General features: G+C 34.7%; 2 protein-coding genes across 2 annotated transcripts in view; both read left to right on the top strand.

Moving 5' to 3' along the window:
• Positions 1-1774, top strand: part of ZMYM5 (zinc finger MYM-type containing 5) — a 123287-nt gene extending 121513 nt beyond the window's left edge. The window contains exon 5 of the mRNA XM_058547799.1: positions 1734-1774. Within this exon, the coding sequence (XP_058403782.1) occupies positions 1734-1759 (26 nt within the window). The 3' untranslated portion in view covers positions 1760-1774. The remainder of the gene's footprint in view (positions 1-1733) is intronic.
• The window catches only part of PSPC1 (paraspeckle component 1), an 80153-nt gene extending 59108 nt beyond the window's left edge, over positions 1-21045 (top strand). Inside the window, exons 7-9 of the mRNA XM_058547801.1 lie at positions 14012-14069; positions 17746-17915; positions 20190-21045. Coding sequence (XP_058403784.1) covers positions 14012-14069; positions 17746-17915; positions 20190-20375 — 414 coding nt within the window. The 3' untranslated portion in view covers positions 20376-21045. The remainder of the gene's footprint in view (positions 1-14011; positions 14070-17745; positions 17916-20189) is intronic.
• The last annotated feature ends 1016 nt before the right edge of the window (positions 21046-22061 follow it).

The raw sequence follows: 22061 nt of genomic DNA, 5'->3' as shown, positions 1-22061 counted from the left end.
ATATTTAAATGTGATTCTAGATTTAGTAGTTGTATCATTTGTTTAGGGAAATTGGGGCAGAGTTTAGATTAGATGCTACTTTGTTTTAAAACTTGAAAAGTTTCTTTTTCTGGTATGGTAAATATTAAAGTTTGGTTTTTGTGAAGTAAACAATAGTGCCTCAGATCTGTTTCAAAATATATACGTGAATTGATATTGAAGAATTTTTATTCCTGTTTGAGTAGGTGGGAATAGCTCTGCATATTTGATCATGTGCACAATATGCTAAGGCAATAATATGACTCAGTTATGTTCCTTTGTTAGATGTTCCATTGTAGCTCCCCCCGGGATTATTAAATGGTGAGGCCAAAAGCATTAAGGAGATGTAGCCAGACGCTAAGGGTGTGATGCCTCTTCCATGGTAGTCTTTTTCAAATAGTGCATATTAAGCCTCAGGGAGCTTTTTCAAAATGTGGGTTCTTAGATCTCCACCCTACAAGTTGATTCATTTTGCAGCCCAGTAGATTCTGCCATGTTGTCCATTGATCACGTTTTTGGCTAAATTCAGTAGTTTTTAATCCTTGAAACAAACACATCTATGGAACTTGAAAAAGAAAAATGCCTGAGATCTAATTTACCAAATATTTTGAAACGTGGGTCTGGGTTGGAGCCATGGTATCTGCATTTTAAAAAGCTCTTCAGCTTGTTTATTTTCTTTAGCAAAGATAGAAAACCGCTGGCCATATGTTGAAATGAGAATAGTAGTAATTGAATTTTTTATGGGACCTGGGGAGTTTGAGTGAAGTGAGGGCTCAGAGTCATTCAGCTTGAGGGAATGTAAATAGCACAACATTCTATGTTGTGTGAATAGTGCTTGTGGGATTTTGTTTTGACAACTTTTAATTGGGCACTCAGCCTATATGTGGAGGGGCATTGTCTCAAATGATGCGTTACTTGTTAGTTTTTTAAATATTTCATCTAGACTGGTGGTCAAACTACTAGGGTAAGCCAGTCCAAATCTGAACACTAACTGTTTTTGGAACAGTTTTATTGGAACACAGCCACGTTTATGTTTTCTTTATGGCTGCTTTGCCCACAAGTGGAAGAGTTGACTAGTTGTGACACAACTGTATGCGACTATATCAAAACTGTATGGCCTGCAAAGCCTGAAATATTTACTATCTGGCCCTTTACCAAAAAAGTTTGACGACCTCTGATCCAGGACCAATCTGAGAGTTGGGGGGAACCTATAAAAAGTTGCTCATGTTAACCAAACTCATGAAGAGCTTGTGAATAAGATGCAAATTTATTAATTTATATGTTCTTTTCCAGTGTTTTTAGAAGGTTTATTGAGCAGAGCACCTGATATCCTAGAACCAAGTTTCCTGAAGAATCCAAGTTAGTCCAGGAGGTTCATTGGTAGTCATGGTTATAAATCAGACCAAAAGTTATGGGAAGAACTGATAAAGCATCATTGTCTCACAGCCGATATCTTGGAGTTTTCAAATCTTTTTTGTTTTCATCAATAAAGACATAAAGCATTGTTCTTTTAGGTATTACCTCCTTTGATCAGTATTGCCAAATTTGGCCTCTTATTTAATCATCCACCTCTTTACGCCAGTCTCTTTTCCTGCTTCTTGAGTGGCATTGTTTCTCTTATCAATACCCCTGGATTTAATTATAACCTAACTTCTCTTGATGGGCAGTGTACAAAACTCAAAACAGAAACTCTATTCAATAATAAAACACGTTAGGGCTGGCCCCGTGGCTTAGCGGTTAGGTGCGTGCGCTCCGCTGCTGGCGGCCCGGGTTCAGATCCCGGGCGTGCACCGACGCACCGCTTCTCTGGCCACGCTGAGGCCGCGTCCCACATACAGCAACTAGAAGGATGGGCAGCTGTGACATACAACTATCTATTGGGGCTTTGGAGGAAAAAAATAAATAAAATTATAAGCAATATTTAAAAAAAAAAAATAATAGTAAAACACATTAATAGGTACTGGCAGAGAGAATTGATCCCAATTGTTACTTACTAATGGGTTGGTACAAATACATTTTCTAAAATGGCTTGTGAATTTTTGAGAGGAGAAGTGTCATTTTGTGGTTTCCACATAACCATCACTCCTCTTTTTCTATAAATTATTTAGCTCTAACAAGTGATTTGATTGTATTGCAGTAGAAGATTATTGTTTTGGAAGTCTAAACACCTGAAGCATTCAAACAAAGGACATATTTCACAAATATTTCATATTTGCTGTTGGAGTTTGGTGTCAGATTTAGGTGTGATCTGCTGGGCAGGTTATTTAATGGCAGCCCTGTTCCAGGGCTTTGGACATGGTGGAAAATCAACATGGATAATAACAGTTATATTACAGTGGTCTCACATATAATGCTCTAGTTATGACTTGTTTTTTGTTGTTAATATGTTTTCATTTATTTATTCACTAAAATAGTTTAATTGATTTCTTGCATTGAGCCAAGAACTTTTCTGAATATTTGGGATGGTACGTAATTGGAACTTGACTTAGACTTTTGTAGTCAAGGGAAAACAAAGATATATGTTTGTAATTTTTACATGTACTCTTAGAAGTGATCTGTTAGAATTTTTGATGATTTGGTGTATTTGGGTTGAAGATATGTGTCAGTTTTAACCCACTGTTGAAATCTTTGTTCACTTCTCAAAGGAATATTTAATAGTTTTTATAATATCTAATCGTACATAGGGAAAACTTAAAAATTTTCATCCAGACTGGGACATGTGAATATGGGTACTATTTAAAATAGCTTTTTTCCGGGCCGGCCCTGTGGTTTTAGTGGTTAAGTGCATGCGCTCCGCCACTGACGGCCCAGGTTCACATCCCGGGCGCGCACTGATGCACCGCTTACCGCCATGCTGAGGCAGAGTCCCACATACAGCAACTACAAGGATGTGCAACTATAACATACAACTATCTACTGGGGCTTTGCGGTGGCGGGGGAAGGAGGAGGACTGGCATGGATGTTAGTTAGCTCAGGGCTGATCTTCCTCACAAAAAATAAATAAATAAAATAAAATAGCTTTTTTACAGCAGGGGTAAAATGAATTGTCTCAGGCAAACCAGGAAGTATGGTCACCCGTATCATATGTTATGATTGTAAGTAGTATGTGTTTGTTTTTTTCTGTTTTATCATTCATATTTAAAAGTCTTGTGAATGAATCCAGATGGAAATGATTCCTCAGTCTCTTATACTCTATTTACACTTTATCAGAGGACACACTTCAATGTACTTAATTATTTCTGTGTCATATTAGATGACTCTAGTGTCGTTTTTTTGTCTTACCTTCCATTAGAGTTTCAGAGCGGCTCATAATCCAGAAGAATTTTCTCATCTCTTTTTTTCCTGCTGGAGAAAGCCTGTGTCTACTCAGCACATACATAATCTCCTCTGACTACTCACCCCAGCTATGATCCTGTATCATTTTTTAATGTTCTTTAGTACTTATCCCATAGCTTTCCAATGATTTTTTTCAGTTTCTGGTCCACTAAGTGAGCTCTCTGAGGTTTTTAGAGGTCAGGAATCTTACTTACATTTTTTATGTTATAGTTACTTAGGTGTAATCAGGGAGAATTAAGTAGTTGTTGGATGTCTTATTTTTCAGGTGCTAGTGCAACTCAATCTTTTAGTTTTTAATGTTCTTTATGGTCCATCAGACCTTGGTATTTATTGAATACTAATGTCTCAGATGTTAAACATCACTGCTTTTGAAACATAGGTGTCACTGAGATGCAACTACTGATGTATTTTTTAGACTTCATCATGGAATCACATAATGAATAGTAAATTAAGAAACAGTCAAATAACCAACAATTTTTGTTCTTGGTTTCAGCACACCTATTTCAAAATGCGGATCCCACTTGACTATCTCTCTTAGACTTACAGGAAGACTTGGAGGTTTCCATTTAGTAAGAAAAATTTGTTCACTGTTTTCCTGTGTTCAAAACGTAGTGCTCAATGGCATAGAGGTTACAGAGATGAATCAAGCCCAAGGTCATGTCTTTGAGGAGTTTAGAGTATTTTAGGTGCAGAGTACATATGTAGAGTATGTTAAGAGGTACAGCTAAAAAGTTCTGAGAGTTCAGAGAAAGATTCTCTACTAGGGAGTTCAAGCGTGTCATTTAGTCTCACAGCACTGTTGTGGAACTTCTTCGATTTTTAAAAATTTTTTAAATTTATTTATTTTTTAATATTTTTTTTGTGAGAAAGATCAGCCCTGAGCTAACATCCAATGCCATTCCTCCTTTGTTTTTGTTTTGTTTTGTTTTTTGCTGAGGAAGATTGCCCCTGAGCTAACATCCATGCCCATCTTCCTCTACTTTATATGGGACGCCACCACAGCATGGCTTGACGAGTGGTGCCTCGGAGTGCACCCGGGATCCAAACCTGCAAACCCTGCACCGCCAAAGCAGAGCTCACCAACTTAACTGCTTGCGCCACAGGGCCGGCCCTAGTTTTTTTTTATTTTTAACTGATGTGATTGGTTTATTGTTAGACTGTGTTGTAGGTGTACCTCATGTCTTTTCATTTGAAATGGTGAGTTATTCTAATATTACTTGGTTCAGAATGGTAAGATCTTTTAGGTAATGTTTACCTTTTAGGGGGTTGGAGAAGAGAAAGTCAAGATTGACCAATAGAACTATTCAATTAAAGGAAACATTTTTTGAAATGTCCCATATGTGTAATATAAATAATAAGAATTTTGTTTAATTATTAAATAGTTTGAATTAATAACAAAAGATTCTAGGAAGACATAAAAATTTAGCTTGTTACTTCTGCTTTGTGACTTCTTTTTTTTTTTTTTTTTTTTTTTTAATTGTGTGTGTGAGGAAGATCAGCCCTGAGCTAACATCCATGCTAATCCTCCTCTTTTTGCTGAGGAAGACCGGCTCTGCGTTAACATCTATTGCCAATCCTCCTCCTTTTTTTTCCCCTAAAGCTCCAGTAGATAGTCGTATGTCATAGTTGCACATCCTTCTAGTTGCTGTATGTGGGACGCAGCCTCAGCATGGCCGGAGAAGCAGTGCGTCCATGCGCGCCCGGGATCCCAACCCGGGCCACCGGTAGCGGAGTGCGCGCACTTAACTGCTAAGCCACGGGCCGTTCCTGCTCTGTGACTTCTTCATGTGATATTTAGAGCCCCCTTTGAAAGGAGTTGTCCTACAAGTTGATTATGTAAAAAAAATTTTTTTTGGCCAGTCGATATCTAATATCTTCTGTACTTCATATTGAGGGCATGAAGGTTTGTAGCATCACCTGAAATGTCAGAATTTTACACCAAATCAAACTAGATACATGTGAATATCAATATCCATGTATGGTTGAGGGTAGTGGTAGGGGATATGAAGTTGAGTTGTGTAAGCATGCTCTTCTGATGAAATGCATTTATTTCTGTTTCAAATTTCGAATGATTTGAAGTATATGGGTAAGTTTGCCTCTTTGTCTTACCATCTCCTCCACTATATTGTGTACCACATTTCAAATCCTGTCTTTACTGGTTGTAAATTTACCATGTTTCTCACAAGGTAACTTTTACATTTAGCATGTTAGTGCTTTTTCTAAATCCTACTTTTAAACAATTGATATTCTTGTTATAGTAGTTTCTCTTATAATTGTAAGTTTTAAGTGACTTTTTGAATTTTATTTAGTTACGACTTAAATATTTAAGTTCTGTATGTTGAATCTGTTGCTTTAGCTACTTAGACAAAATATAGTATTTTTCAAAATTTCAAAGCTTCCGGTAGGTGACTAAGATAATTTATTTAATACTCAGTATCACAAACAGAAAAATATACTCTCCTCTATTAAGTATGTACTTTAATTCTTTATACATTGTAACACATATGCTGTGTTTGCTTCTTCCACTGCTTTCTTCTGTTGGTGGGACCAGTTTGGAATTGCTGCTTGTGCAGTTTTTTTGTGTGTGTGTGTGAGGAAGATCAGCCCTGAGCTATCATCCGTGCTAATCCTCCCCTTTTTGCTGAGGAAGACTGGCTCTGAGCTAACATCTATTGCCAATCCTCCTCCTTTTTTTACCCCAAAGCCCCAGTAGACAGTTGTATGTCATAGTTGCACATCCTTCTAGTTGCTGTATGTGGGACGCGGCCTCAGGGTGGCCGGAGAGGCGGTGCATCGGTGCGTGCCTGGATCTGAACCCAGGCGACCAGTAGCGGAGCGCGCGCACTTAACTGCTAAGCCACGGGGCTGGCCCTCTTGTGCAGTTTGTATTTGTTCTTTTGTTGCATCTTTCATGCCTCGATCTGACCAGTCATGATAGTGGTTTTGACTTTGAGAAGGAAATGTACTGGGTAAGAGGTTATGGGTAAAGAAATGCAAATCAGTCACCGGTATTATGTGAGCTTTGGTAAGATAATATTAAAAGTATTATGATTGTGTTGTAGCTGATGTCATTATTGCTGATTTCTTTAAGAGTTTGGGGTAAAATAACTAAATTTGAAGAATAATTAAATATTCGTAATCAGTTTCAGTTTTTAAAAGCCACCTCTTCAGAGTTTGCCGTGACAATTGAAAATCATAATCTTGAAAATGTCCCTTGGGTATATAGATTAAAATAAAATTCTCAGCTGAATATAAATTTGTTTAAAAAATTAATTTGTTGAAAATATTTGTTCTCTTCTGTCTTCTGATGAATGCTGGACTATATGTAATTACATTTAATTCATCTTCAGTTAGAAAGCTACTCTTATTTATTAAAAAGCAGCAATTTATTTTGCTACAGAGTCAGTTGAATTTGATAATGATTTCAGAATAATCTATTTGTTACTGTTACCTGAACCAGGCTTTAGAAATACATTGTTGAGTGAATCTAGTTTAACAGGTACATGTCTTTAGGTTAATGAATACAGTAAGCTAATAAGGCCCCGCTGCTTATATTTGTTCTTCCCACTTTTTCTGATTCGAAATTTAACAAGTTACAAATATTTATTGTTTTGTGACTAAAACTTGTGATGTAAATTAAGATATACTTGGTTATTCAAAAAGAAACATTTTAAAGTTTTTTTTTAAAATAGACTTTGGAGTAGTTTTAGGTGCACACCAAAATTGAGCAGAAGGTACAGAGCTTTCTTATGTACCTTCTTTTCCACACATACGTACAGACTCCCTCACTATCAAATTCCCATACCACAGAGCAGTGCATTTGTCACAATTGATGAACCTATGGACACGTCCTCATCACCTGAGTCCATAGTTTATATTAGAGTTCACTTTTGGTGTTGCACATTCTCTGGGTTTTGACATGTGCCCACCAGTAATGTACAGAATAGTTTCACTGCCCTAAAAATCCCCTGTACTCCACCTGCTTATTCCTTCTTCTTCCCTAACCCCTGGCAACCACTGATTCTTTTATTGTCTCTAGAGTTTTGCCTTTTCCACAATGTCATATACTTGGAATCACATAGAGCCGTTTCATATTAGCTTCTTGGTAATATGCAATTAAAATTCCTATATGTCTTTTCATTGCTTAATAGCTCATTTATTTCTAGTGCTGGCTAATGTTTCATTGTCTGAATGTACCACAGTTTGTTTATCCATTCACCTACTGAAGGACATCTTGGTTGCTTCCAAGTTTTGACAGTTATGAATAAAGCTGCCATAAACATCCCAGTGCAGATTTTTCTGTGGACGTAAGTTCTTAACTCCTTTGGGTAAATACCAAGGAGCGTGATTGCTGGAGCGTATGGTAAGAGTATGTTTAGTTTTGTAAGAAACTGTTAAATGTCTTGCAAACTGTGCATACCATTTTGAATTTCTACCAGCAATGAATGAGAATTCCTGTTTCTCCACATCTTTGCCAGCATTTCCTGTTGTCAGTGTTTAGGATTTTGGCCATTCCAGTAGGTGTGTTGTGGTGTCTCATCGTTATCTTAATTTGCAATTCCCTAATGATACATGATGTAAGGTTTCATTTTAGCAGTCGTAAATCTGAGAAACATTTCCCCAGTATTCATGGGTTCAGATATTTTGGAATTTATGTATTCAAATTGAGGGGAAAAAACACCATAGATTGTATATATTAAAAGATTGTCTTATGTTACTTAAAACACTTTTCCCCCTCCCTATCTAGCAGTGAATGATATAGTGTTTTGAAAGTTAACAAATTGTTTTTAATTACCTAAATTAAAAATATTTTCCAAGTATTCTCCGTTGGTTACGTTGGAAAGATTGCATGCTGTTGAGTTGTATCAATAGGAACGTGACTTATTTCCCTTTTTAATTTAAAATTATTTATTTTATTAGGAAAAGATTAGTTTGTTGATTTTACACGTTTCAATATCTTAACACTTTTTTAAATGAGTGAATCATTTATTGGCAAAGAGGCCTACTTTTTTTGATGTTTTTTTCTTTATACCTATTTTCCTAATATTTTACATAATTGGTTTTTATTCCATTTTTTACTTCTGAATATGTTGTGTTTGTTACCTAGTATTTCCGAATACTATTTCTGTTTAATTTCTTCCATGAATGTTTGACTAGCTATTTGATAATCTTATTCTTTTCTGTAAACTTATCTAGTGAAGGAAAGATTTGTTTCCAAGTGCTAAATTATTTGTTTTTAGGAAAAATTTTAGGAGTAATTAATGATGGAAAGGTTTAATTTTGTTACTTGCCAGAACGTACACATTTCTCTAGAATTATATTTCCTTTACTGGATTTAAATTTCTATATCAGCATTTTTATATTAACATTTTTAGCATTTATATTAGCATTTTATATTTAACATTTTCTTTATTAAGACGTGGAATCTAAATGGCACATGGTAATTCCTAGACAATCCTTAGAAGCTTCTTCAAAGACATACATGAGACGTCTTTACAAATTTAAGAAGAATAATGATTATGGCTGTTAAGACTGTGTTCACTCAAACAAGAATTTAGGTTGATCAAAGTGTTAGATGAGCATATATGTTGTCATTGATTGTAAAATGTTCTTCCAGTTGATACTATGTTAAGTTAGTATTTATTTAGTTCACTGTTGCCTAAACCTAAGGCATTCATATTATACTTTGTTTTAGCCTTGTCTTTATACCGTGTAATTCCTTCAAATTAGGTTACCTAAAAAAAAAAAAAACACAACTATGATATCTTTAAAATCACTGATACTCTAAGTATTAAAATAAAAAAATTCATATTCTACATAAAATAACGTTAAGTTCTACACTTTGAAGTATACTGATTTAGTTAATTTACATTAGTGCCAATTTTCTGCTACTTTATATTTTCATGAACAAATACTGACTGGAATGTAAAAACAGTGGTTCTCAAACTTAATGGTTTTGAAATCCTTGTACACTATTAAAAATTATTGAAGACCCCAAAGAGCTTTTGTTTAGGTTATATCAGTGTTTACCATATTAGAAATTAAAAGACAAATTTGAAAGAAAATGAGCTGTAGTGGGAAGAGTGGCCTTATTTTACATTTTTTGCAAATCTCTTTAATGTTGGACTTGAATTAGTGGGAAGAGTGATACTGTTTTACTGTTTTGTAAATGTAATGTTTCGCTCTATAGACAATGGCTGGCTTCCCATGTTTGCTTCTGCGTTCCATCTGTTGCAAAATGTTCTGTTGGTTAAAGTACCTGAGGAAAATCGGGCTTCACATGGATAATTAGTTAATGGAGACAAGTATATTTCAGATAATTGTGGATATTCTTATTTGACACTGCAGTAAAACTTGACAAGCAGTAATTTCTTAAAAGTGTTCTTTTGCATTACAATCCATTGGTCTACCTTGAATCGTTGTGTAATGTCATGTACCGAACATTAGAAAAATGCTGATCTATTGAGTTATGCAAATCTTCCATATTTTAATGTATTTATTATGCAAAATTAAAAACAAATCACATTTCTTAATATCAACCACTGATGTTGTTAGAAAATTTCTGCCAGATACACAAGTCAGTAACCATAGTATGTCTGTCAAATGCTGTCTGAAGTAAAATCTTGTTCCAAGTATACAGTGTCTCATTTAGCTTGCAACCCAATCACAGGAATGGTTTTTCTTGAAATAACCACCCTACTTCACAGTGCAGCAGAAGTGCTTTATGTATATAACCTGTTTTGTTGCACAGAATATTAAAAAGACATGTACCCAAGGATAGTGATTTAATAAAATTAATAATTTTACTGCTTCATCCAGGTATTCATAATTGAACGTCTTTAACTGCAATTGTATGGATGTAAAGAATACAGTGATTACCAGTAAAAATTGAATGCAAGTGTCTTGTGCTAAAACACCAGGGTTTTTGCTCACCATTGCTTTTGCACCATTCATGCGAATGTTAGTAGAGTGAAAAGCCCAATTGGATCATAGTATTATAATTATGTTATAGTTTTAATAAGATGTGAAATAGTTTTGAATTTGTGCACTTCCTTAAAGGGTCTTGGGGACTGTTAGTACTCTGTGAGCCACACTTTGAGAACTGCTGTTTTAGTGAAATCCTGCTTTGATATGTGATTCTGGAAACCAGTCATACTTTGCTTGCCTTTTTGGTCAGCTGTGAAGTTAAGCATACTTCAGTGACACACTTTCAGGAATATATGCAAAATTCTTTTAATGGAAAGGTACACTTCTTATAAAGATTCTAAGAATAAATTTAAAACCTTGCGTTTTCTTAATCTTTGAATTCTTGAAAAATGAAGTGCCCCATGAAGGTGAAAATTTTATAAACTATTTTGGCAGAATTTTGTAGGTCAGCTCAACTGCTTACTATATGTATGACCTTGAGTAAGTTATTTAACAGCTCTGTGCCTTAGTTTTATGATCTCTACAATAGGCTAACACTAGATGCACTTCATAGGGTTGCTATCAAGATTAATTGAATTAATTAAAACTGAGTTTCCTTGATAGCTTTATCATTTTATTGTAACATAGTCTTTTGAGATTTTGTTTACATGTAAGTTGTTTCATGTGAGACCACAACTCTTAACTTTTGGTAAAGTAATAAAGCATCATTAACATTCATTTTGTAAAAATATCACACATATTATATACCAGTTCTAAGTTAAAACATGTTAGAAGTAATTCATAGGAGAAGTGAGGGCCTTGTGTATTGCTTTTTGGGCAGGTACACAGTTATAGTGAACTTCAAGTGATTCTCCTTATTGATACTTGATATATCAAGTTATATTGAGAAGTACCGTCTTAATTTCCATTGATAACCCTACCCTTAAAAATAACCTCTGCCTCTTGCATTTTACCAGAAGTATGTAGCAGTGGGTTTATAGAAAGTAACAGTAAACTTTTTTTTTTTTGTTTTGTGAGGAAGATTGGCCCTGAGCTAACATCTGCCAACCTCCTCTTTTTGCTGAGGAAGACTGGCCCTGGGCTAACATCTGTGCCCATCTTCCTCCACGTTATGTGGGACGCCACCACAGCATGGCCTGGCAAGCGGTGCATCAGTGCACTCCCGGGATCCAAACCCAGGCCTCCAGCCGCTGCTACGCCACAGGGCCGGCCCCAGTAACAGTAGCCTTAAGACATGACTAGGAAGCTGGAAATTTCTTTTGCTCCTGAAATAATTAAAAAAGGATCTATCTAATTATACCGTCTCCTTTTGTTATCTTATGAGTGAAACTGTATAAAATAGTACTCAGTAATTTTCTTTGAGGAAATAAATTGTATGTATATTTAGTGAAAAATGCTGTTATACACTCATGTGTTGCTTAACAACAGGGTTACATTCTGAGAAAGGCATTGTTACGCAGTTTTGTCATTGTGTGAACATCATAGAGTGTCCTTACACAAACCTAGATAGTATATCCTCCTACACATCTATGCTGTATGGTACTAATTTTGCGGCACTGCCGTCGTATATGTGGTCTGCTGTTGACCAAAACATCGTTATGCAGCGCATGACTATATACAACAAGTGGTATTTTAACATAGTGATATGCTACATTAGCATGGATTATTGTAAGACATTTTGGTTATTTCATTTAGAGAAGATAATTTAGAACTGGAACTAGTTTATAGTAGAGCATCAGAAAGAGAATGTTATGGCCACTGTTGAGTAGTTAACTTAAAACCATAGATCTCTTCAGTACATTAATGTATTTTCCACAAAATTTTGTTCATGAAGATAATGGAATAATAGAATAATTTACAAATAATTTTCAGAAAGTACTTTGTGAGTCATAAAGCTAAACATTGTTATTTCAGAAAGTGATGTATACAGTTGAAATTATAAAGAGACAATAAAAGGTTATATCTCCCCCTTGCTCCCACCAATGAGTTATTGGCATCCAGTTAGGGTGTTGGCGTATGTAAGGGGGATTTGAAAATTGAAGTCTTGAACAGTGAGAGAGTCATACTCTCTGTTGCTGATTAGATATCGCGTTCCTGATCTTTCATAGTTAAGGCAAATCTCAAACTAAAAATATAAGATAAACCCTTGTCCCCCAAAATGTCATGATCATAAAATCCATGTATTTTACTCTGTAGTGCTGGAGTGGAACCAGCTTTTCGGTAAGTATCTGCCATATATAAATAATACCTGGAAGATTTTGAGTATGCTGCAGCAGTCCACACTTTATCAGTAGTTTCTAGTGATTAGATGCCACCTTGGTTTGATTTCTTGATAATAGTGCTAAGTGTGATTATAAAAGTGTTTTCCATATAATTGGAAAATTATATGGCTTAGTAGTTAGCTTTATAAACTAGTCTAGCTTTTTTGCTGGTCAATAATAGTATCCACTAAAATAGTCAAAATTTTATGAAAAGAGACATTATTAGGAAAGTTAAAAAATAGCTTTGAGAAAGATTTGGCATTTAAATTTTCCAAATAATGTGACAAAATATTTCTTCATGATGCCATGTAAATGGTGTTTTTCTTGTACCATAGCTTCATTAAAGACTACCTTTTGAGGCATCTCCGTTAGTTTAGATGGGCAGATGATGTACTGCTTAGTGACATTTATCCATCATAGGCTTTTATTTTGTTTGTTTCTAGCTTTATAAGAGCTTTTCACCAGTTATTTTGCATTATTCCTACAAACAAATTGCAAACACATTTTCATAAAGTTGCTTTCAAAAGAAAAATTATGCTGTCTTTAGATTTAGACATTGCTACTTTGTCTCAATGTTTTTAACACACTTGTCTGATACTGGAAAAGATCATCAAATAATAGTGTAGATTTCAATCATATAATATGTTGAGTAATTTCACTTAGAGATTTCATTGAAGTTAATTTTATATAATTATTGTTAGTAAATGAAGAGTTTTTAGGAAGCAGCTTCTATACTGAAATTTAAAACATTTTGTACCTTTGTATGACCTTTTGTGTCATAGTTAACCTCAAGAGCATGTTGTTTCAGAACTTGCCAACTGTGTAATAACACTTTTATTTAGGTTTCTAAGTAAAACCCCTGTGCAAATAAAGGAAACAATGTTATGTCAAGCTTTCAATAATGAGTGTAGTGGAGACTTTTATGGTATATCTGTAGGTCCTGGGTGAAATAATGCTTGAGTACTTTAATAAAAATGCAAAGATGGATTATAGTGTTTCAAAAATGAAAATCGTCTATAACTTTTTTTAGTGTCCCAGAGCTGTTGGTGTTGTATTTTGAATATAATAGTAGTTAACAGTTGTTTCTCTTTTAAGACTTTAGCGACCTGGGAGGAAAAAATAATTGGCCCTGGTGGTTATTATTACTGGATTTTTCCTTTCTTGGAATCTGAGTACGTGTCTTTGATCTGTTGGAATAAAAACATTAAAAGTATTCTGTGGTAGATTTTATGTGATCTGACATTGATAATCTAGCAGTATAAACTGAGTGCTCTAAGCACTTAGGGTATATTAAGCATTGGGAGACTGAAGTTTCTTTTAAATGTTTTTATTAAGTAAATGATGTTGGAAAATTTAAATATTTTAATGGAAAGTGATGTCCCAATTTATTCTTTTCTTTTTGATTTTAGATGGGAAATGTAAAGTCATAAGCTCAATAGGTTGACTGTGACAACTATGTTTACTTACAGAGAGAACAGGAAATGAGAATGGGTGATATGGGTCCCCGTGGAGCAATAAACATGGGAGGTAGGGATTTGAAGCAAAAGGCTTCTGTAACTTACTTGTAATTCTTTGGGAACTGTACATGCTGTTTGTGGTATCTACATATCATTAACAAACAAAAATTTGGAAACAAACTGAAATTTGGAAACATTTGTAATGACAAAAACTTGCATTTATTAAATTGAAAAAAAAATACAAGTATATTAAAAATGTATGCCTAGGAAGAACATGTTCATTTCATTTATGTGAAGGCTAAAAGATGTACTATGTATTACTAGATTTAATGAAAGAAACCTGTAACCAGGTTTTGATACATCAGAAACTTGTTCAGTCATTGCATAATGTAATACAGCTATGTTGTTGCATTTTTTAAAATCAAATTTTATGCCTTCAGATTGGCTCTTTTACCTTGGAAATTTGATAGTTTCTGAGTTTAGTGCTTTTAGACTGAGGGCATTTTATAAATTTCTATTTTAGGGTAACCTTTTGTGTAACTTTGAAGCTAATTTTATTCGTTTTACTGAAGGTTTAACTTACTTTGCCCTAACCTACAGTGTTGTGCTCAGAAGTGCACTGTTTGGAGATGTTCTTGACTTGTCAAGGAAATGAGATGTGTCTTGCACATTTAGGCTAACGTGTATCTTTAGAGTTGATGTAAAGTTTTTAAGAAAGTGCCTATGTTAACATCTTTCATATTGATTGGCTGTATAATCAGGTTGTCAGGGAAACAGTATCAAGTAAATAAGCTGAGGGAAAAATAAGTGTGGGATGTTTTCATAGGTCTCATTAAATTTGAAATGTCATACATTTAAAAATTAGATAAATAATTTTTTTGTGTGTGTGTGAGGAGATCAGCCCTGTGCTAACATCTGCCAATCCTCCTCTTTTTTTGCTGAGGAAGATTGGCCCTGGGCTAACATCCCTGCCCATCTTCCTCCAGTTTATATGAGATGCCACCACAGCATGGCTTGCCAAGCAGTGAGTTGGTGTGTGCCCGGGGTCCGAACCGGTGAACCCCAGGCTGCTGCAGTGGAGCGTGTGCACTTAAGTGCTTGCGCCACCAGGCTGGCCCCAATAATTAAATTTTATATATTCATTTCACGTTGTCCAACAGAAGTTGTCATGAGGTTTAAGTCTTTACATAGCTCAAATGTACATTTTGTTGTAAAGATTGCTGTAACATTCCAATATGTATAACATGCACACCCACTGAAAAAGTCCAAATTGTACTTAGATAGTGTATGGAATAAAAAAATCTTAAAGCATCTAATATGTGGAATGAGCATTTTCCGTGATCGGCCTTTTTCCTCCCTACCTCTCATGCCAGTTTCTTTGCCACTGCCAATCAGATAATCTAAAATTGTTTATTGCTGTTTACTTGATCACTTTTCTTATTTACCAGTAAGTGGTTACTGAGCATTTCTGGTATGCAAAGGAAGAGTGAAACATGGTCCTTCCCCTTAAAGAATTTAATTATGAAGTTGGTACGATGGATACATGAAATAATTAGTGAACAAAGAGTACACAAGTAGTTCTAAATTATGAAGCACAGTTGAGTACATAATAATGTACAAGTAATTCAGTATTTATATCTTTTTTTAAAGTAAATTGTGGGATAGTGTATAATACAATCCAGGTGGTTTTAGAGATTATAAGTGTGGGGTTATTATGGATTGTAATTATTAGAGTATCATTAATATCAGAACCAAACTGGAAATATTTCTGATGTTGCAGAGACCCTGAAAACATTCTGACTGCTTGATTAGCAACTTTCTCAGAAGAAATATGAGAGTATGCCTTTAGATTTCTTATTTAGTTAGGAATTTAAGAGAATTAAAAAATTTTTATGGCATTTTATTCACCAGAGAACCATAGTTACATTTGAGCACTTACTCAACTTGCCTAAAGTCCAATCTGTTTAATTTTCTCCTCTTTACATTTTATTCAATGTGAGACTTTATCCTAATGGTTTACTGGAGTTTGAATCATTATCATGCAGTTAAATATTGCTACGTCAGTAAATTATCATATCCTGTCAAGTTTCATTGCTCGCATGTTGCAGTAGATTTTCTGGTTTATTACCAGTGTGTGTACCAAGTGAAGCATAGATTATAAAACTGCTTTTCAGGGGTCCAGATAATTCTAACATTTCTTAGATCTTTGAATTTAGTTTAAATATGGCTGTGTGGTAGAAGACGTAATTGCTAAAATAAGACACTGCTTCAACTACTGATAATTGGAAATATTATTTTTGATTTTTTTATACCCATAGTTGTATAGTTATATTTGAATCTCACAAATTAGGTGTAACAATTATGTTCTGTTAAAAAGAGGAAAAAAGCCTAGTTCTTGATCTCTTCTTTTTGGGGAGAGTTGGGGTAAGATTTCTCTTAGATACTGCCTCCAACCTTCCTGATGTCCATTGTGGGAGATGATGTGGAAGTCTCGTAAAGATTTTTATTTATAGCCGTGCTAAGGGAATAGAAATATCGTTGGGTAGTTAAAGTGTAGATTTGTCAGCAACAACATTTTGGAATTGAGGAAATAATTCCTTCCCTATGAAGTTGCTAGGTTCTTGGGAATTAGGTTCAGAAAGAGCAGTGTTGCCAGGGACTAGTTGGGAGTAAGATTTTTTCCTCACAGCTGCTCCCTGGACTCAGCCATATATAGATTTCCAGCTACATTAGATAATGTGAGGTTGAATCAAAACTTCAACTCCTGTTACAATGTGTTTTTGAGAAATTGAATTCTGAGTGTTGTAAAATTGACCTACATAATGAAATACTAGAATAAAACTCTGAAGTTGGACTCAGTCTTTTTTTATGAATTTTTAATGAAAAACAAGTATGAGAACTTCAAAAATGAAAAAATTCAAAGATACCTAAAAATGTGTTTGAGGCCATTGTAAATGTAGTTTTACAGCTCAAACACCATTGCCAGTAACATGAGACAGGTGGATATCTTTTTCCTGAAAAAATTTGACGTGTATCTGATTGTCCCTATTTCCAGAATTTCAGCATGTCGAAAAAATTCAAATAGTGGTATTAATATTTTATCTGTATTTGGTTGCAGTTGCTTTTAAAAATATGTTTTGTCATAATGAGTCATTTCAGGTTTTTTTGGTGTAGATTACATATTTCTACATAAAGTTAAAATACAGTACATCTATAATTTTGGGAGACGTTCAGTAAGTAACCATATAAAAGTGAAGAAGTTTATTACAGTGAACTTTATATATATATTGGAGGAAATGGTTTCTCCTCTCACAACTTAATGCAATTTACATGGTAATATTTTTAGTCATGACTTTAAGAAAATTAAGTGGTTTCCTAAATGCTAATCCTTTGCTGTTAATTTAAACTGGTAGAGTATGGTCACCATTGTAAGGGATTAATTGGTTAAGAAGACAACTACAGCAAATAATACTGATTTTTAAAAAACTTTCAAGCTTTTATAGTCTCAAATGTCCTAAAATAATTGATAGCCGTCTCATTTGTTTTATGTACATTTGTTTTTGGGATGAAAATTCTACAGCATAGGTAATACTGTGTTATAGAGTAGATAATTGAGTGTCCAATTCTCAAGGAAGGAAAATGATTTTGATGGTAGTCTTGCTATATAGATTGCATAAGTATTGTTGAATTTTTGATGTTTACTAAACTAAGATAGGACAGCTCTAAGTATAGATTGTTTTGCATAGATGCGTTTAGCCCAGCACCTGCTGGTAACCAAGGTCCTCCTCCAATGATGGGTATGAATATGAACAACAGAGGAACTATACCTGGCCCACCAATGGGTCCTGGTCCTGCCATGGGACCAGAAGGAGCTGCAAATATGGGAACTCCAATGATGCCAGATAATGGAGCAGTGGTAATGTATCATAAACATTATTTTGATTATATTCAATTATATATACTTCTACCCCAAAGGTAACTTCACACTTAACATAATTTGGCATCATTTTTTTTGGCAGAAAAGATCAATATCCAATGAAGAAAAAATAATGTTGTGCAGTTGTTATATGTTGCTTTATGAGAGGCAATTTTTAAGTATCCTAAGAGTTAGGATTACCATCCATGGCATGCTTTTGTACTTAAGTATATAGCAAACACATTTGTTAATTATAGTTACTTTTAATTTGTATCCACCTTCTAGCAGCATTCAGTGTGACAGTCAAGTATTTTATGATTGTGTGCTTTTCCTGTGTGGACTCCTTGCCTTTGGTGGGGAACAAAATGTGTGAACACACAGCTTTTAGTGAACGTTTTTAGTAACAAATCACTTATGATTAATTTCCGAGAAATTAACTGTATTTTAACTGTAAAATAATTTACATTAAAGTTTGAAAACATTTTAAATTTACGTGGTTGCATTCTTATTATAGAATTACTAATTATATTTGCTACTAAATGTAAAGTAGACAATTTTATGTTTTGGTTTTGAGAGTGTGAAGATATCTTTGTGGGGGTTAAATACTATAAAAACTTTTTTCAGCTGTAATTATTATGTTTGAATTTCGGTAGCAAGACTGATAACTTTTTTCATTTCCATTAAAGTCTATCACTATCTAAATGAGGCTTTATATCGGCAAAACATTTTCTCATTTGGTTTTTGTTAATGGTTGTTCTGAATAACATTTAGAATAGGAAAGTTGGTTGATTATATATTTTGAAAGGGCAGTTTACTTTTGGAACTAGCACAAGTCTTAAGGTGCCGTTCCTGCCAAGAAAGAAGCACTGCCAGTTAAACTCAGATATGCCATCAGCTATAAATCCATCCTGATCTCAGAGTTGTTAAAACAGAATGTGTGTCTTAGAATTGATGGATGCAATGCTTGATCATTTTAAAATTTATTTACTTAAAATGCAATCTTTAAGAATTTTGAAAAATTGGATTTGCTAACAGGTTTTTGTGTGTGTGTGTGTGTGTGAGAGAGGAAGATTGGCCCTGAACTAACATCTGTTGCCAATCCTCCTCTTTTTGTTTGAGGAAGATTGTCGCTGAGCTAACATGTGTGCCAGTCTTCCTCTACTTTGTACATGGGATGCTGCTGCAGCATGGCTTGGTGAGCGTGGCGTAGAACCGCGCCCGGGATCTGAACCCATGAACTCAGGGCCGCCGAAGCGGAGCATGCGAACTTAACCGCTATGCCATCAGGCAGGCCCCCAGTTTTTTTTTTAAATGTGTGTTTGTACAGGGAGGAAAAACAGGCAGTGCCATAATATCTACTGTGATCAGATGGTGCATAATATAATTAGTGTACTTGTTTCCTTCAATGGAGGCTTTATTTTGTAGTAAAATATCTGAAAGCTAGCAAAGGCTTGTACTACTTTGGTTAAGTTTTTGTGTAGCATATAATCATCAGAAAGTAACTTAGAAGTAATATTAACTGGCCCGTTTCCCCCCCCAACCCTGAACTGTTCAACTTCGTTTAAATATTGCCCATGGCCTTTCTCACACTGACATTTCACTACTGCACGTAGAGGTTCTGTTCAACCTTTGAGATTAATATATGTGGTCATTATTGTGCAGTTTCTCAAAATAGGTGATTCACATATTTAATAGTGCTGTTAGTAGTGCATGTTAATAGTGAGTTTTTAAAAGTAAACTATTTTCTCAATAATAGTCTTTCCAGAAAAGCACGTCAAAAGTTTTCATACTGAAATTATAACTCTGTGTGTTTGTACTAGTACTTTATATGGTGAAAGCATTGCTGTTCAAAATTTTTAGAATGTTTACTTTTTCGAACAATGTGGTCTGCTCCCCAGTTTCTCTCTCTGATTTTTTAAAAGTATTTTTATTACACAGCACAGTTACATGCAATATAAGCTTTTTAATAAAAGAAATCAGAATATAATACTGATTAGGTTTAAGATGCATTTACTTACAAAATCGGTTCTTTTTTTCATGGAATTGGAGTATAGCATTAGCAATATGTAACTCTTCAGATGCTTTCTTTTTTTTTTTTTTTTTAACATAGTAACTAATTAAATTGCTCCTTTCTTCCTTCTATGTGTGATCCTGATTCTGCTGGACTTTCTGCTGAACTTCATGACACCACCACTTGGGATTTTGCCAATTTTTCTTGTCACTTACATTTGGTGTGTTCCAAATGGACTTCATATTTATTATGTGGTATTATAGCATAATGATAGATTTCCGCAAGGACCGCCATCTCAGATGGGATCACCTATGGGTAGTAGAACAGGTTCTGAAACCCCTCAGGCACCAATGAGCGGTGTAGGACCTGTTAGTGGTGGTCCTGGTGGTTTTGGTAGAGGAAGCCAAGGGGGCAACTTTGAAGGCCCCAATAAGCGTCGTAGATATTAAACATTCTTTCATTCCTGGCTATTTAGAGAAAAAAAATTCAGTGGTATGCCTTTACGTTTTCATCTGTTACCTGGAAGAAATGGTTTTATTGTTAACATATGTAGACTTTAAAGTTTTTCCTTTGTAAAACTTGAGGTTTTTGTATTTTTCTTTATTCTTAAGCTTTGTAGATTAGAATGGTAATGATGCTCATCGTTGTGAATGTTTAAATGTGTTTGTGACTTTAGCTAAAATAAGTATGCCATAGTACTGTGAAATCTATGTAGTTAATTTCAATAAAGAAATCATTTTGGATCATTTAAAAACGTTATTAGTGGTATTCTCTTAAAGTTTTACTAAGATTGTTTAACAGTAATACTTTGGTTGCTTTAACTAATATCAGCCATTTAAAAATGAAAATGATTTCCTGCTTTTTAGTTTGTGCAAGTAGCACTGAAGATAGAAGCTTAGTGAAAGCTAATGTCAGTAAAGGGTAGATAGAGCAGTACTTTGGGGAGGAGTGGGAATGAGAGTTCACATTTGTATAAACCTTTCATGTTCTGTGAAATCAGAGTTGCTGTCTGCATTTCATATAGATTCTGAATATTCAAATATTCTGAGAAGGAATATTAAGGATATCTTTGTCCTGTGCTGATTTTTCCAAATAAATCTTTTGAATCTTGAAAACAAACTGTTTGAAGGCAAATCTCTTTTGCTTATAAAATGATATCTATTTTTCATCTTACCGGCCATTATTTTTTTGGTGTCAATATCTAGATCTTAACCTTTAAATTTTCTTTAAAATCAAACAATACTGTTAGGTTGGCTGTTAAGTGAGGATGTACTGTGTGATTTAGAATAATTTAGCCATTTCTTGAGAATGCTGGTTTCTAGAAGTATTAAAGATGGCTTGACCCTGCAGTGTTGTAAATATTTTCATATAGTTTGCTAATTCTCTCCAGTAAAACTTGTCTGACAGGCTAGATGTGTTTGTCTTCAAGGAATGTGGTTCAAGTGTTGATTTTTACAAAAACAGAGAATTAACTTGAGAATGGCTAGAGTCATTGGAATCAGATTAGATCCCTCTATTATCAAATATGTATTTTTTTTTTTTTTTTTTTTTTTTTTTTGTGAGGAGATCAGCCCTGAGCTAACATCCGCCAATCCTCCTCCTTTTTTGCTGAGGAAGACGGCCCTGGGCTAACATCGGTGCCCATCTTCCTCCACTTTATATGGGACGCCGCCACAGCATGGCTTACCAAGCAGTGCATCGGTGCGCGCCCGGGATCCGAACCAGCGAACCCCGGGCCGCCGCAGCGGAGCGCGCGCACTTAACCGCTTGCGCCACCGGGCCGGCCCCTCAAATATGTATTTTGAAGTTTGATTTTTTAATGCTAGGGAGAAAGTGATTTTATCACATTATAATTTTTCTTCCAAAACAAAGTCCTCGGTGTATTTAAAATTTTGTATGTTAGGCATGTTTAATTTAAAATTACGTTTAAGGAATCACATTTAACTTAAACCACAAATTGAATGCATCAGCCATTGATCATATAGCATAGTTATTTCTCACATAACATGTCACTGTGTTACTAGATCATGCTTTTAGCATTGGTCTGAACAACAATGTTCTTTTTAAATGAACAGTGTGTAAAATTACCTCTCATTTTTGCATGGTTTCTTTTTTTGCTGGAACGCATACTTTGG

This window comes from Diceros bicornis, chromosome 9 (assembly GCF_020826845.1).
Source record: "Diceros bicornis minor isolate mBicDic1 chromosome 9, mDicBic1.mat.cur, whole genome shotgun sequence".
In the NCBI taxonomy this organism is placed as follows: domain Eukaryota; kingdom Metazoa; phylum Chordata; class Mammalia; order Perissodactyla; family Rhinocerotidae; genus Diceros; species Diceros bicornis.
Note: the sequence above shows the minus strand (reverse complement) of the source record. Positions and strands in the feature narration are given on the sequence as shown.